Genomic DNA, 18,230 nt, shown 5'->3' with positions numbered 1-18,230 from the left:
AGAAAATCTGTATAACTGGGACATGCCTTTACACAAAAGTTAAATGCAGAAATGTTCAGAAACTGTTTGGGCACTTGTTGAGTGATTACTAATGTATCTTTGTGATCCTTAACAATCCAATCTTCAGAATGCTCAACTGTCACTAAAGTAAGGAAATGACAAAAGAATGTCTTCGATTTTGGATTTATTACAAAACACAAAACAGAATAGACAACAAATGTACTGTAGCTGTATAATTTGCATGCATTAGACACATAACACATAGGCCCAAAGAGAATTTAGACACTTAAGACACAATTAAAAATACATGAATGTCACTGCATTAAAAGGGTCCAATTATGCTTTTTCACTTTTTCAACTTTAGTTAGTCTGTTATGTTGCGGTTTTAGCATTCAAAAAAATCTGCAAAGTTAAAAAGCTCAAAGTCCACTTCAAAAGGAGGTATTTTATTTAACAAAAATCAATTTTCTAAAACTACAATGAACAACTCGTTTGGACTACTACTACTAATATCGACGAATGGGACGAGACCTGGTTGAGCTGCACTAGAGAAGACAACGAGTGTTATCACTATGTTGGAGACATGCCTGCTTTCCAAAGACAGACACACTTAGAGTGGTAACAATCATCTGAGTTTAAATCATGCTCAAATTGATTTGATTTTGAAGTAGACACTGAAGCTCACAGGCTGCTATGGTAAGGGGCATGACATCTCCCGACCAGGCGTCAAGTGCTGCCAATCACAACACACACTGGCCCAGCCAACCAATCACAACACATTTCGTATTTCAGAAGGCGGGCCTTCATTTGATACAGGAACAATTCAAGCCGTTCATTCGAGCCCAAAACAAAATCAAGACTTTGTAAAAGAGCATAATATGACCCCTTTAAACAAAATACAAAAGCAAATCATTTATTTTAAAAGAAAAATTCAAGAGCACACTTTTCAAGCAAAACATTTCACAATTTTTCTTTAAATGATAAAACAACCAATATACGGTTCAAACTGAAGACACAAAGTATTTGGAGACTTTTTGGATGTCCAATGTCAGTAGAAGATGTTGATAGGTAATATGATGAACGTAACCCGAACTTCATTTTGAAAATCACTCGGGTGATTCAAAGTCACTGAAAAATGTTTCAGTCAAGTTAATTAAGGAAGTTAGTTCTGGGATAAATTCGGCCATCTGTTTGAAGATATAACTTGGTAATTAAATTAAATGAAATCATTTTTAGATGTGACTAAGTGACCAAATTCTTTTTGGGGCCACAGTATGCATATGATATAAACAATTTACTGTATGGAAATGTATGATAATTAATATGATATTTCCAGTTTTCCAGATTTCTGCAGAAGTGTCCAGCAGCAAATTATGAAATTATTTTAAATATGAATTTCTTTAATAAAACAACCAATGCTTATATTCATTTTACAGTGTGTAGACCAGCAGAGCACACGATAATGAATAGATCACACATTACTGCCGTCTAGGTGGTGGCCCTTGACCCCTGCCTGGCCCTGGTTGACCAGGTAGAGGTCCAGGTCCCCTGGGGCCTGGCGCTCGAGTCACAGGCCCCCGGGCACTAGGATTAGCTGACGCAAGTGACACATCTTTCTGCAGATGCACACCACCTCCAGCTGTGCCTGGTTTCACTTTTGGAGATTTTCCACCCTGGTCATGTTTTTTTTCTTAGGCAGAAAGAAACAAATGGAATGAAGAGTGAGAGTTTAATCTAAAGAATCCGATTCTCAAGATTTACCTATATATGCAATTTTTTTATTATTATTATTCAATTACATGCAACTTCCATTGAATTGCTCTACCTTTTAAAAGTTTGTTTTCTTTAAGATTTTAGAAATGTTTTCCCTTATGCTCACCAAAGCTGCATTCACTACAATAAAAATACAGTAAAAACTGTAATATTGTGAAGCATTATAACAATTTATAACGGGTTTATAAAAAATAGATGTTTTTAATTTGAATATATTTTAAAATGCAATTTATTCCCATGATAGCAAAGCGGAATTTTCAGGAGCTGTTACTCCAGTCTTTAGTGTCACATGATCTTTCAGAAATCATTCGAATATGCTGATTTGATGCTCAAGGAACATATTTATTATTATTATCTCAATTTAAAACTTTTGTATGGTAACAGCAACAGTTTATCAAGGTAGGACTGGTCAGTAACAACATTCTATTCAATGCATACCTGCTCTATTCTCTGGAGGAGAAGGGGGTGGACGAGAGTTATTTGGAAGTAGATCCTCCAGGTCCTTCATCACCTGGTTGGTGCTGTCTTTGTTGTTCCGTCTGTTCTTCTCCTCATCTCTCGCCTAGAAATTAATGTTAGAAGCACACACTGGCTAAACAAATTCCTGCCATCTAACAAAACTTGGTTTGCATTGTTGTGCACCTGAACACAAAGAATACTGACCAACTGCATTTTCTTTTTTAGCTCCATGTTGGCGTTCTGATAGGCCTCTGAGACAGAATTCAGGTAGTAAATGGCCAGACTGTAAGAAATACAAAACAAAAACTTAAGGGATTTTGCTTGTAATATGTGATGTTGAAAACTTTATTAATTCACATACACCATGAGAAGAACTGCTGGTATAATGAGTCCAGGGTTTGCTACGTAGCCGAAGAGCGTCCCCATAAACGCAGGGAGATCTAGATCAATGGTCTCCATAATGACGTCAAACATTCTTTCTTTCCCACTGTGGTAAACAGGACATGTCAAAAGGAGCAAAATTAGTAAATTTGATTATAAAAATTATTAATTTTATTCCGTGCATATTTGAGCTTGTTTGTGTAGGGATACCTGAAGGGTCCACAGTCAAAGGAGGGCGGCAGAGACATGATGGTGTAAACCACAGGCAGGAGACTCAGGAAGAGGATGAGCAGTAACAGGCCCATGTAGAAGTTATTGGATTTGGAAGCTTTAAAGACCCGCTCATGTGGGACATTACAGGCCATTACAGCCCAGCACTGATAGTACATGGAGGACAGGAGCCGCAGTACATTGATGCCCAGCAAACCAGGAGCATAGAATGCCCCCATCCTGACAAACACAGACAAACAGCTTGATATCTACAGGTACACAAGACTACAGTGGCTAATTCTTGTTTTGCTATGTTTGGTATGTAGTCAAAGCCTTTATAGTGGCCCTGTTCTTGAACCTGGTGTGCGGTTACAATCTAGTTTAAACATTGTAAACTGAAAATATCACCATAGAGAGAAACTCTCCTTATGTTCAAATGTGCCACACAAAGGGCCCTATCTTGCACCCAGCGCAATTGACTTTGTACACCGACGCATGTGTCATTCCTATTTTGCACCTGCGCAAAGCGCGCTTTTCCCTCCACAGAAGCACGTCGCTAAACTAGTGAATGAACTTGCGCTCCCTGGGCGGTTCAGCGCAAAAAGGAGGCGTGTTCCGGCGCAAACAATCCCTGGTGCTATTTTGCTGTTCCATTAAACAATTGCGCCACTGACCAGAAAAAACCTAGTCTAAAGTCAGTGGCGCGTTGCGCGTTGTTCATTATGCTATTTTAAGGGCGCATGCTTGACCATAATGTATAGCGTGCACAACGCGCATACACTTTGCTCATGTAATCTACACAGATGCAACAGTTATTTTTGCAAATCATAGATTGTTACACTAAAAAAAATATTAACACATGAGATGACGGAAATCATTGTGGTGTGCCACGAAGATGTGAAAAAATAGGCCTAAATCTAGCTTACAAATTATTCAGGCTAATTGTAGTAATTAAGGATCAGACCTGTTTGAGGTCATATATGTATATAAGGACATCTGACAAATTGGTTTGTCCGTCAAGAACCAGGAAAAAAAAATCGATGAAACAATTGTGGCTATTTCCTCCCACGCCAGTTTAACCGACGCTATTTTGGGTGGGTTTCTCCCATCCCCATACAACACAACTTCTCTGTCTTTCACTGCTCTTACAAGAACAACAGTCTCCTCGGCTGTGAACCGCTCCTGGCGTGCGCCTGGTAAATACGCCATAATAATAGCAATCCATAATGGAACTTGCGCACCTGCTTTTAAAGGGAATGTTGGATGACGCTCTGATTGGTTTATTTCACGTTACGCCCAAACCACACCTATGAATAATGAAGCTACTTCAGACCAACCCATTTTAGATTTGCGCCGGGCGCAAGAGCCATTTATCCCACCGGGAAAATAGCAACAGCGCCGAGACCCGCCCACAAACTTACTTGCGCTTCGCGCTTTGACACTTGCGTTTCAGATCGTTAAAATAGGGCCCAAATAGTGTTTGTCACATAACATGCGAGAAAATTCCAACAGTCTGATGCTAGGAGGTTGCTAAGCTAACACATTATTCAACAATATTCAACAATAGTATTATATTGATCTTTATCGATAGCCTACATGTCAAAACAGAAAATTGGAATAACATGTTCCGTTAGATAAACAATTTTATTGACTATTCACAATGCATTTTAGGATCACTATACTGATAACATGTAAATTATATCAGCCGTTTTGATAACTTTTGCTAGGCTTTAGGTGCAATTGTCAAAAATGCTGTTATTACAAGATTCGAATTTGTAAAAGCTGTTCACATTCTTATAGAACTCAGTTATTAAAGCTATTAATAACTGACTATTGTTAATGTCTTAATAATGCAAAATTTATCTGAAAATCAGTTAACAACATACAATACAATTTAATGTAGCTAACACAAAGCTGTTTAATGTCAAATGTTCTGTTAAATAAACTTTAAGTTTATTAAAAAAGGCACTTTTTTAAAACTGTTACTTGTATTAAGGTTTTGTCCATTGATTAATCATGTTTCACAGATTATTTTTGGTGTTTATAGTATAAATTAATAATTCTGAGTCTGAGGATGTAAAAGCACATTTGTATATACATAAGCTATGAAGGGAACAAAATTAAATTTAAAATGGGCTTTTCATGCAGTTTAGACAAACTTCTTGTTTAAACCCAGCCCACATTTGATTTTATCCAAATACAGATACAAAAAATTTTGCCAGTGGTACACATACAGACATATTTATTGGCTTCGTTGCATACCCCTAGTAATAAAGTCTTATATTTGCTGTTCACAGAGCATAGGTGCCAGATTTACTAAACAGGGCAAAGAGCACAAACACAGCCAGCTCATTTCCATAATGACAAATGCAATCTATCAATCTACTGCAGCCATGTCAAGTGCAAAGAAATTGTGTTTTGGAAATTGAATGATGGTGCAAATACCACTTAATTGACCATCAAAAAGCTTAGTTAATCATGTTGCATTATGTATTCAAATACTTTCCTCCAATATATGCTGTGTTCGAAAGGGAAACTTCTACAACTGCATATGTATTAAGGTCAGCCACAAAAAATTACTGTCCACTGCATGTTTTAGTAAATCCCAAGAGTAGCTTTTTAATGTAGAAAGAATGTTTGCGCTAGTTCAAGCTGTCAGTAAATCTGTCACTTTATCTCAAAGAGACAAGTGTGATTTCTGCAGGCTTTTTCAGGTACTAGCAACATTGTGCGCATAGTATAAAAATGTCAGCTGTGCATAGAGTTTTCCATGTTTTCACTGATGCTTTTGCTTTTATTTTATTTATGTTGTGTTGTTTGCGCATTTGTTCCTACCAGATCATTCCTTGGTTAAACACCAAACCAAGCACATTGCCGCTTATGTCAAATTCACCATAGGAGGGCTGAGAATGAAAAACGCTGTTAGATATCAAAACCTTAAATGTCCACAGTTTAGTTTGTTGGTGGTGAGCTTATAGAGAATATTGGACTCACCCAGCCGGCTTCCAGATCCCAGCACCAGCAGTAGTTCAGGAAACGCACAATAAAAGCTCTCAGGAAGTCACCGATGAGGATGGTCAGATAAGTCACTTGTATATCTGATATGGTTAGTTTCACAAACTCCTAATGGTAGAGTGTGAATGGTTTTAGGTAAATGGTTTGATTTTGACCAAACGTGCAAACAAAGGTTTAGATATAGTCAATTAAACAATATATTCCATATGTCTGTATATAGCTAATATATATTTTTGCTGGAGAAGATAGATGAACAAAAGACACGTTACTATTCCAACTGTAGTTTCCCAGCATGGACCCCTGATGATATCAGCGGGGTCAATAGGGGGCGGGGTGCCCGTGTCATTTGGGTTGTTAGCTGAGTAGTTGGCGTAATACTCCTTCACGAACCAAAGGCTGGCATTTTTTATAGAATCCTCCTCTTCAAGCTTAAGGCAAAAAAATACAAATAAATTAATTAATTACAAATGGCTGATTCCCAAATAAAAAAAAAGAAAGTTAACACTGCTATCATCAAAGAACTTACTTTCGAATTGACCTCATCGAACAGAGCAAGCAAAAATGTGTAGAGGTTCCCAAGAAAAAGTGCAAATATACGCCCCAGCTGCCACTTGAGAGCTATACGTGGATGGTATTCCTCCAGTTCAGCGATGGTCTCAAACAGCATTGGACCCACCAGTCCCAGAAGAGACATGATGATCTCAAGCTGAGAGACAATGGCATTGTTATAACACAACTGGGCTTCTATCTATCCATCCTTACATCCATCTTGTTACAAAATGTTAAATGGGGTCTTGTGTTTATATTTACCTCATTCTTCTCATACCAAGAGAGGTTGTCCATGTTGGCAAACTCTTGGGAACGTTTGACCACAAAGTAAATGAGATAGCCACTTCCTCCCAGTGTACAGGTGATGAGAAAGTTGGCTAGGACACGTAAGAATCTCCTTAGATGAATGTTCTCATCCTTTTGGTTCTCCTGCTCATCCACAATGGACTCCTGCAGAAAGCATTAGAGTATCCAAACAGAGAAAAGCTCAAGAATGTGAATTTTGGAGATACAGTTCATGTCTGAACAAGTGATCCGGCCAGAGGATTTATCAAACCAGTGGCCGAAATGTGTTCTAACAGAAAAGTGACCTCCTCAGGTTTCTGAAGGGGACAACCAGACCATGAAACAAAAACTGCAGTGGTCAGCAAACTCACACACATCAACACCTACCCAAACAATTCCACATATACACACAGTCACATACTTTGAAGCTGGTGGTGATGGAGGCGTATTTATTGTCGGCTGTCTCAGCGTTCCCAATAAGATAATCCCAGCTGGTGAACATCTTCCAGGCAAAGGTGAACTCATTGTCTTCTCCATCCCCTCCCCCCACATCTGCGTTTTTAGCCATCCTAACAGCGAGAGTGGACTTTACTCAACACTTGTAGAGAATCCATTCTCGCCGGCAGGATAACAGAAGCGCAATTTCCAATTGCAGTCAAAATAACAACAAAGATTTTATCTTTTTTGATGGCAAAAATGATTAAATGTTTTATGTTTTAAATTCAATATTTGAGCAACATCTCAACCTCTGGCTTGACTAATGTTATGAGTTTGGTTTTCGGCATGCAAACCTTTGATTCCTTATTATGTGGCTAAATGGACTTAAGGCTAATATTTTAGGCTACTACATTTATATCTCACAAATGTCTTTATTTTTTCATAATTCTAACTTCAAACTGAATCGATTTTGTGACTGTATTTCTCATGACTGTGACATACTAACAATACTGACTATATTTTTTGTAACCGTAACTTTAAGGCCCAATCCCAATTCTACCCCTTAGCCCTTCCCCTTTCCTTGTCTCAATTCTCTTTTGGTTGGAGGGGTAGGGGTCAGGGGAAGGGCCAGACAGCCCTCCAAACAAGGATTTTTCGTTTTTGGCATAAATAAAGATTTTAACGAAAAGTAATCATTTGTTTTATGTTCCATTCAATTGTGAGTTCATATTAACTGTCATGTTACTCAAAGACATGTTTGCAAAAAATCGCTAATATTTGCTAACGTCGAATCATTACAGACTGAATGATAGTGGCACAGCATATGTCTGATCAGGGCGATAACTGCCGTAGACACTGATTGGGGCTAATCCCCCCCAATAATTAGAAATCGCTTAAATATTGCCTATTCGAGAGAGAGAGAGAGAGAGAGAGAGAGAGAGAGAGAGAGAGAGAGAGAGAGAGAGCGAGAGAGAGAGAGAGAGAGAGAGCGAGAGAGAGAGAGAGAGAGATGGAAGTTGCATGTATTCACGTCTGTGCGTTTCTCTTTTTAGATTGAGTTTACTTAAAAACAGCGATTGTATCCTCTCGTTGCGGGAAATATAATGTAGCGATTCAGTATTTAATCTGTATTTAATAAAAGTCATGGGGCAGCGTTGACAAGTTTATCTTCTACTGGATGTGTGAGCTGCACGATTTCAGATATGTGTGTGTGTGTCAGTAAGCAGATCATTAATACAGAACGATAATTAAAGGCTCTAATGCACACCAGCACACCAGTATATGTGTGTATTGTAAGAGCTAGACGACGAATGTTGACGTGTGACGACATAGTAGTTGTGTCCCAATCCTTAGGGGAATTTTTTTAGGGGGAGGTGAAGGGGTATAAAATAGAATTGGGATTGGGCCTAAATCTCACAATTAAATGTCCTAATATTTCTCCGACAAGACTTATATGTGTATTCCTGTTAAAGTAAATGTCACTTTTTGAATGTGCAGAAATTTGGTTTCAAATGCATGTGGCGAACATAAAATTCAGATTACAGATATACATTTAAATGTCTGGAATCTACGATCAGAACAAACTTTTTTGCAGTTCATAAAAATGTATGCATTTAAACAATAACTGAAAGGTAGGCTCAGATATTAGGACTAGTAGAAGTGTTTAGGGAATTAATTATTATTATTATTATTAAAATTTCACTAGTGCCACTTCACCTTTAGCTCGCAGGGAATTTTCTTTCTGCAAAGCTGTCTTATATGACAACACAATTCATCTTTTTACCATCTTAAGGCAGATGTAAGGCAAAACACTGCATTGTACCTGTACAACTTTTTGTCATCCAGTAAGAACTAATAAGAATTATTCTCTTTAAAAAACACTTTTATGTGTAAATGCAGATATTCACTGTCAAATTTACTTCTCAAGAACATTTCATGTCATTGCTACAACGATTGCTAGCAATGAATGAAAGAGGGACTCACGTTCTGATCACAACCATGAGGCTATACCCGAAGGTCCCAATGCCCACCAGCAGGTAAGACAGAGGGAGACGAAACTTCAGTAAGCCAATGGTTCTCTGGTTATTATAGTAGCCATAGAAAAGTACTGAGTACTTGCAGTAACCCTGTCAAAAAGAAAACATCAGAGAGTGTTATAGATAACCATACTTTTATATTATGATAATAAGAAATTTGAAAGACACTCTGGAATTCTTTAAGTTCATCACACATTTTTCAAGGAAAAATACAGAGGGGTCAAAAACCTGAGACTCTTTTATGGGGTTTAAAATTTATTTTAAACCAGGAAATAAACAGAAAATGTCAAATAAATGATGCAAAACATTTTTATATAACAAAATTCATTTAGTTTTATCACAATATATGCTGCATATTTTATGCGTACTATTGAAATAACATCACATTAAACATTAAAAGGGTTAGTTCTCCCAAAAATCTAAATTATGTCATTAATGACTCACCCTCATGTTGTTTCAAACCCGTAAGACCTCAGTTTATCTTCAGAACACAGTTTAAGATATTTTAGATATAGTCCGAGAGCTCTCAGTCCCTCCATTGAAACTGTGTGTACGGTACACTGTCCATGTCCAGAAAGGAAAGAAAAACATCAAAGTAGTCGATGTGACATCAGAGGGTCAGTTAGAATTTTTTTAAGCATCGAAAATAAATTTTGGTCCAAAAATAGCAAAAAAAAAAACTACAACTTTATTCAGCATTGTCTTCTCTTCCGTGTCTGTTGTGAGAGAGTTCAAAACACTGCAGTTTGTGATATCCGGTTCGCGAACGAATCATTCGATGTAACCGGATCTTTTTGAACCAGTTCACCAAATCAAACTAATTTGTTTGAAACGGTTCGCGTCTCCAATAAGCATTAATCCACAAAACAAACCAATATCCCGGAGTAATTCATGTACTCAAACAGTAAACTGACTGAACTGCTGTGAAGAGAGAACTGAAGATGAACACCAAGCCGAGCCAGATAACGAACAAAAGATTGACTCGTTCTCGATTCAAGAACCAGTTGCATCGGTTTTCGGATCACCAGTAGTGATGGGAAGTTCGGTTCTTTTCTGTGAACCGGTTCTTCCAGACAGTTCAATTCAATAAATCGAATCGGACGCGTCTGACAGAAACGGTTCTTGACTCGAGAACAAGTCAATTGTTCGTTCGTTATCTGGCTCGACTCGGTGTCCATCTTCAGTTCTCTCTTCACAGCAGTTCAGTCAGTGTACTGTTTGAGTAAATGAATTACTCCGGGATATTGGTTTGTTTGAACTCCGAGGGAGACTCAGCCACATTAAAAAAGTTAACAGCTTAAGTCATTTGTGGATTAATGCTTATTGGAGAAGCGAACCGTTTTAATCGATTCAGTTCGATTTGGTGAACTGGTTCATGAAGATCCGGTTACATCGAATGATTCGTTCGCAAACCGGATATCACTAAACTACAGTGTTTTGAACTCTCTCTCACAACAGACACGGAAAAGAAGACAATGATGAATAAAGTCGTAGTTTTTGCTATTTTTGGACACATTTTTTTTCGATGCTTCAACAAATTCTAACGGACCCTCTGATGTCACATGGACTTCTTTGAAGATGTTTTTCTTACCTTTCTGGACATGGACAGTAGACGGTACACACAGCTTCAATGGAGGGACTGAAAGCTCTCGGACTAAATCTAAAATATCTTAAACTGTGAATGGAGGTCTTACGGGTTTGGAACGACATGAGGGTGAGTTATTAATTACATAATTTTAAATTAATTAATTTAAATTTAAGGTCTTTCAAAGTAAAAAAAAAATAAGTTTCAAAGTCTTTATTTATATTAAGTAAACTAATTAACTATTGACAATTGCTTTTTTTTTTTTACTTTTCCTTCTTTCACACTACAGATACACTCTTAAAAATAAAGGTGCTTCACGATGCCATTGAATAACCTTTTTGTCTAAATGGTTCAAAATATAACCTTTAACATTCTGTTGCACAAAAGGTTCTTTGTAGCGAAAGAAGGTTCTTCCGATAATAAAAAGGTAACAGTGGCATCGCTTGAAGAACCTTTATTTTTAAGATTGAAATTTAACATTTAGTCCAAAGTATATCCTTTTTTTCTCTTCAGTGTACTGCTGTCAATAAGGCAACATAAAATACAAAAATATTCTGAAATGCATGTTCTAATTTTTGTTCTAATTCAGCTTTCACTCAAATTGTTGTAGAATGGTGAAATGCTATATTTTAAAATGCAGAACATATATGTCCTCACTAGTGGTCTCAGGTCTTTGAATCCTACTGTAAAATACATGTATCATGGTCTTACATTGAAATCCGTGAGAACAGAATAGTCCATAGCAGTTGCTTGCTCAGCTCTCGGCACAGTTTTCCGAGGAATGGACCCGTATGGGAGCCCCATGAGAACCTTGTGGAAAATTCCAAATCAGTTGTTAAATGAGTAGTTCACTCGAAAATGAAACATCGATGATAAAAAGGCACCAACCCTCAGGCCATCTAAAATGTAAATGAATTTGTTTTTTCATTAGAACTAGATTAGGAGAAATTTAGCCTTACATCACTTGCTCAGCACTGGATCCTCTGCAGTGAATGGGTACCGTCAGAATGAAAATTCAAGCTGATAAAAATATCACAATAATCCACAAGTACAACAATCCACATGACACCAGTCCATCAATTACCGTCTTGTGAATTGAAAATCTGCATCTTTGTAAGAATCAGATCCATTATTCAGGTGTTTTAACATAACACTGTTGCTTCTGGCCAAAATAGCACTCCATAAACCATAATGATATTTTCATTTAGGTCTAACCTTAGACAAGATAAAAACACTGGATAAAGCAATATTATGGAAAGAGGACTTTTAGCAGGAAGCAAACACGTTTTATTAAAAAAACACAGCTTTTTATTTCACAAGATGTTATTTGACTGTCATCTGGTGTTTTTATCAGCTGTTTGGACTCCCATTTTGATGGTACCCATTCACTGAGGAGGATCAGGATTTTTCTGCAAGTGATGTAATGCTTAATGTTTCCAGTTCTGCTCCACTGAAGAAACAAAGTCATCTATATATGACCTAAAGGTAAGCAAATTTTAAGTAAGTTTTTCATTTTTGTGTGAAATATTTTTTTAAGGGCAGAAATAAGGTAGAAAGATACTGCTTTACTGTAAAGCAAAAGGCCATAATTGTGTTATTAGTGTATGTATGTACATAACTGATTATACACTGACCTCTGGTATCACAACCAGGCCAAAGGTCAAGCTGAAGAGAACCAAGTTCATGCCGTACATCCAACGGAGGAAAATAAAGTATGAAGCAACTGAGGAGCCAAAATGACCTGCAAATGAATGAAACATTGCCATGGCTCAATTTCTAATTCAGTACTGGTGAAATAAATCAATAAGAAATCTGATATGCACCATTCCTCTGAAGAAAAAATAATAATAATCGCAGGTACTTACTCTCAACTTCCTTTATTTTCCGCTCCCATGGGATGCAAGATGTCCTAAAATTTTCAAAATCTCTCTGAAACTTTATCCATTTCTGTATAAGTTACAAAGCATATAAGCAAGATTAGGATTCTTCAAGTAAGACACTGTTAGTGCAGTTTGCATGTGCACATGTTGATGGTAGGTAGTTGTGGGCGGTTAATATAAGATGCTAAGCTATTTAAATAGTGTTTTACAGTTTTTCTCAATCAGTTTGACACGTTTGCAACACCGTGATCTGTACACTTCGTAACTGTCCTAAACAAATTGTAGAACAAATTACAAATCATGTGAATCATTTTCTTATAACACCTTTCACTTTTCATATTAGTTTTTACAGCCAACAAAATATAATAAAAACAAATTTGCAAAAGAATATACAAAAAAGAAGGAAGACGAAGGAGATGAGCAGATAAAAGAGTATAAAAAGAGGTATAGGAGGATGGATGAAGGGATGAGTAGAGCAGAGGACATTGGTGAAGTGTAAATATCAAGAAGTAGAAGGTACAGATGAATTTCAAATGAAATCAGAAATAGCCTGATTAAGAAATCATTGCCTCTCCTTTAGAGACACTGGGAACAGATCTAAAGAGTTGCTGTGTCAATACACTTCTACATTTATAAATCTTGCACTATGATTGTTCATAGTGCATATTTGTAGTCCTCATCGAACAACTTCTGTTCTTTACATGTAAATGTCCAAACTTTTCCGAATTAAATACTGAGAACTGGAACTTAGGTGGACAAACAGTTTTATTTTGAGAGCATTGTTGTTGTGTTGTCAAGAACAATGTCACCACACACAAAGGAAGAGGCCTGCTGAGATGTTGAGAACACAGCAAGAATATATTGTGCAATGTAGATAAAATTCTCTTCTAGATGTAATTAAAAGGCATAATCAATAATTCAGCATAATTCATGTAGAGCAACAAACATGCGCGCACACACACACACACACACACACACACACGCACACACATATATAGAAAACTGTAACCCATTGAAATGTTGCTGTAGGAAGTTCCATGTGACTGCATACAGGTTCTACTCAAAAGAGTCCACTACAAAGTCTCTCCATGCCATTCTGATTCATTTATCTTGGATCTCTTTCAAATTAGGATTATTTTATTTTCAGCGACAGTAATTATCATGCTTACTTTAACAAAAACCACAAATGTAAGGTACACTGAAGATTTTCATATTCCTACCTTCATCATCATTACTTTGTAGGCATACAGTTTCCTGCCTTTCCCTTTGCCCAAAGCACCTTCGAATTTATCCACAAACTGCTGAGCCTCTCTATAGACAAAGAGAACATGGAATTGTGAGGATGAGATCAAATTTGAAGCTGATTGATTAATACAATATGATAGTAAAGAAAACACACAAACACAATATAGAAACAGATATGGTGTAAAACATGTTTACCAGCTATTACAGCTATAACTGAAGTCGTCATTAAAATGTGTTCTTCATACTTTTATTTAGTAGCAGCTGTTTTAAAAAAACAACTGCATTGTGGATTTAGTCATAGCTACAATACTTCAATTCTACTGATTCATTTGAACATTTTTTATCACAAGGTTCCTCAGTACTTGAGGACTTTAAGTCGTCTTCTCATTCGCCAGGGCTTGTTCCTGATGTTTGCGATCAGTTTCTTCTTCTCCTCCACCTCCTCCATCAGTTTGGCCATTTCTCCTTCGGACATGGACTCCTCCTCTTCATCTGATTTAGAATCATCACCACTAAAACAGAACATGAGGCGATTGAGTGCTTCATTCTTAAATTACATTTAGTTATTTTGTCTTATATAAACTTGCATACGTTTTTGTTAGATTTAAGCTTAAAACAACAAAACAAAATTAAAATGCTGCTTTATAAGCAAATAACACTTAAAAACGTAAACATATAGTTATTAAAGGTGTGTAATTACACTGTAATAAGGACACATCTAAATAAAGTGTCACCAATTTTACATATATTTCTTGAAAAACAATACAGGAATACTGTTTTTCATTTGTTTGTTTCCATTGTACCAATGCCTTATTGTGTCCCCCTCATTGTGTTAATGTCCTAGTCCCATAATACTAACCCTGTATTTGTGCATTTAATGTTAAATTAAAAATATCTTTATTTCTACCTTTCTTTCTTTCCTCCTTTTCCAAGAGAAATGGTGATAAACTAACTGAACTCTAACCAGCACAAGTCTGTGTCTAGAGTGTATGGGGAGACATAGTATTAAAAATGCAATGGGTTTAAATAGTTAAAACGATACTCTTGCGGTTATAGGGAAAGGCTGGGATATTTAAGAATATATTTTCGAACAAAACAAACCACTTCCATGAATAATATTGAAATATGACATGTAAGTTAGATCTGAAAAACTATGCATTTTCCACTAGGACTGTAATGGGGATGGACTGTAAAAGAGGAAAGTAGAAGTAGACCTATGATATTATGGGAGTTTCAGGAAAGTTTTGTGTTACATATTGTATATAGTGATCTCTTGGTGTAGGTGTCGCGATCAGTTAATGAAGTCAGTGCACATGTCAGCATACCTACTGTTCTTTTTCTTCTTTTCATCTTTGTCGCTGTCTTTGTCGTTTTCCTTGTCTTTTCCTTTCCCCTTACCATCCTTCTTTTTTTTCCCACCTTTCTTGTTTTTTCTGCCGGACTTCTCATTGTCCCCATCTCGCCCACTCTCGCGTACTTTTCCTCTTCTCCTGTTCCCGGCACATCTCCTCTGTGGAATATCATCATCGCTTTCTTCCTCGTCCGCCTGGGCTGCTTTCTTTTTTTTGGCTGCCCGACGACCTCTTGGAGGTTCATCATCCTCATCTTCATCCTCACCATCCTCACTGGCAGCTGCTTTGCCCCGTTTACCGGCTGCTGGTTTTTTAGCACCCTTGCCTTTTGCTTTCTTGTCCTCTGAGTAAAAGATGGCACAACTGTATTTTTATAAAAGCATATCATGCATAGAAATGAGAGATTCTTGCTGAGTAACACAGATAAGCAAACAGAAATGTAAAAAATAACTAAATAAATAACTTCAAAATGTGCCGCTCCAGCTGCTTGGTGTTTTCTAGGTTATGAGCAATAGAAATTTTCTTTAGAAGAAACAGAAGTTTTCCTTAGCACCACTACTTTAAAAACTAATTTAAAAGTTTCAATGAATAAATTCAGCATAATCTTATTTTCTTACCTTCAGCACTCTCCACATCTCCATCAATTTCTATTCCCACTATAAAAAATGTACAAGTACCTCTCTAAGTACACAACAGATTACAGATTTTTAATCAACTCATCACTAAAACAATGGTCATCATGTTTGGAATTAACCACTAAATTATGCTACATTTGAAAAAAATAAATGCACAACTCACCATCTTCCAGTTTTCTTGCTGTATCACTTTTCTTTGGCATTTTGCTTCCCTTCTGATCTCTGTTAGTCTCTGAATTTCTTCCCTTGCGGTTTAACAAATTACTGTAAAGGTGTGCAGCTGCTCTCCAGTAACTGACTCCCTATTGTCATAGCAACACCACGTGACCTCACATGTGTAATAGTAACTGATATTAGTATTAAAATATTAGTTTGAGCTGGAACAATTGTCTGGAGGATTTGAATTCGGCTTAAGTCTTTTAGAGAACAACAGTTCTATTTAAGTCACAAATTCAAAAAACAAAAAAATAAACAAAAAACACTTACATGAAGAGAACTTACATGAAGTAAAACAATTCTAGTCTCTCAGATGAGCAATTCAAATTTCATCAATGCTTCAAGGAACAATCACAAAGCATTCTGGATGGTACGCTGAACTGTTCGATGCACTCTCACTCATTGGGACACATGACACCTAATGCTGCTGTCACAAGAAGAGGCACCTTAAAGATTTAATGAAGGTTTAGGTTTTCCTTCAAAGACAATTAAACACATTTCACAGTATATTAAGCTTTGCACTTTCAATTTAACATGCACTCTCTTTAAAACTGCTATGGTTAGAAAGTCTAAAATGGATCCAAATGAACGTTTGCAGTAGGATTTCTTACTAATGCCATTTTAAAGTATAGCCTGCAAAAAAAGTGTGTCTGAACCAGTGTGTAGCCTATGCTATGGTCCCCGTTCCTGTTAAAGGCAGAAACTAATATGCAGATATTCAAGCACAGTGAAACTCTAAGCAGACAAAAAGATATATGTGATCTCCTGTCTCGTCTGCACCACAACACCTGGTAGATGAGACAGCATCTCAGTTTTCACAGGCGAGTCATTACATGTTCATTAGTGTGAAAAGGCAAAAACAAACAATGTGTGCACATATGCATAACATACATTCCTGCACATCTGTGTGTATATACACTATTTATCTATAAAAAAAAATGAACACTAACTTAATTTAACACTCATTTGAATAATAATGTTTTGTCACAACCATGAATGAACGTCAAGTTAAGACTAAACTGAACCAGAGTAAAGTGCCAAAAGAGTTTCATCATTGCATCAATCGTTATCTGTTCCAAAGTAAGTGAGCACATATAAGCACATATAGCCTCGCAAATGCATCTAACCTTTAACGCCAATTACATTTCACAATGAAATTGGCTGCTTTTTTTGCTTTCCATCAAGGTGAACAAAGAAAATTTGCACAGTCAATTCACACAGGATGTGCTCTTAATTAACTTTTGTATGCATTTAAATACATTCAACTGTTTTTAAAAATCATGTTTGATCGTATAGTGGACTATAAAGCCTGCACAGTGCCTATTCAAACTGTAGGAGGAGGCTATAATAGTTAAACTACAGATGTGTTCATGTTAATGACTGGTGGGTGGAGAGCAAAACGATCAAATTTACAGATGATGAAAAAAATGTTTCTTGCTAATAGAAATTTGACATGATATTTGCATAGCATTTATTTAGATATAAAATATATATTTATATTTATATGTTTATTTATTGATTTATTGATTTATTTATTTATATGAGTTGGTTCTTTTTAGTGAATCAAACTCATACGGCTTCCTTTTATGTTGTTCCTTGGGTTCGTGAGACGTTGCATTTATTTCTCCTATAAAAATTCAAAGTTGTTAAAAAGTTTTAAAAGTATTTAGCAAAAAGGTTTTTTTTTTATTTTAGTTTAGTTTCTTCTTTTTATATCAAAATGATGTCATAATTTGGCAATATGTTTGCATCCCTGTTCTTTAGGAACTTTTAAGGAACTGTGATTTTTTATTTTGCCTAAAAGTAAATGCCTGGTTGTGAATGAATTTCTGCTTTAAAGAATTAGCTCACATTCAGAATAAAAATGTCTTGATATTTTACTCACCCCCATAACATCCAAGATTTTCATGTCGTTCTTTCTTCAGCCAAAAAGAAATTAAGGTTTTTGAGGAAAACATTCCAGGATTTTTCTCTGTATAATGGACTTCAGCGGGACCCAACGGGCTGAAGGTTAAATTGCAGTTTCGATACATCTTCAAAAGGCTCACGATCATCCCAGCTGAGGAATAAGGGTCTTATTTTATCAGACGAGCATTTGTTAAGAAGTATATACATTTTTGTCTTTTTAGTTTTTTCGGTAAGACATGTATTCCTTGGCTTGGCTGATCGTG

General features: G+C 36.5%; 1 protein-coding gene across 1 annotated transcript; it reads right to left on the bottom strand.

Moving 5' to 3' along the window:
* Nucleotides 1-236: 236 nt before the first annotated feature.
* tmc2a (transmembrane channel-like 2a) lies at nt 237-17,551 on the bottom strand. The gene is made up of 20 exons (XM_026254714.1): nt 16,007-17,551; nt 15,826-15,864; nt 15,182-15,551; nt 14,219-14,368; nt 13,832-13,922; nt 12,597-12,678; nt 12,366-12,472; nt 11,443-11,541; nt 9,094-9,236; nt 7,094-7,241; nt 6,649-6,837; nt 6,365-6,544; nt 6,108-6,266; nt 5,818-5,946; nt 5,659-5,726; nt 2,824-3,063; nt 2,594-2,719; nt 2,437-2,515; nt 2,212-2,335; nt 237-1,690 (listed from the first exon to the last, which is right to left on the bottom strand). Exons 1-20 carry the CDS (start codon nt 16,044-16,046, stop codon nt 1,479-1,481), a joined length of 2,775 nt encoding a protein of 924 aa, XP_026110499.1. The 5' UTR covers nt 16,047-17,551; the 3' UTR covers nt 237-1,478.
* Nucleotides 17,552-18,230: the final 679 nt, after the last annotated feature.

This window comes from Carassius auratus, chromosome 5 (genome assembly GCF_003368295.1).
Source record: "Carassius auratus strain Wakin chromosome 5, ASM336829v1, whole genome shotgun sequence".
Taxonomy (NCBI): domain Eukaryota; kingdom Metazoa; phylum Chordata; class Actinopteri; order Cypriniformes; family Cyprinidae; genus Carassius; species Carassius auratus.
Note: the sequence above shows the minus strand (reverse complement) of the source record. Positions and strands in the feature narration are given on the sequence as shown.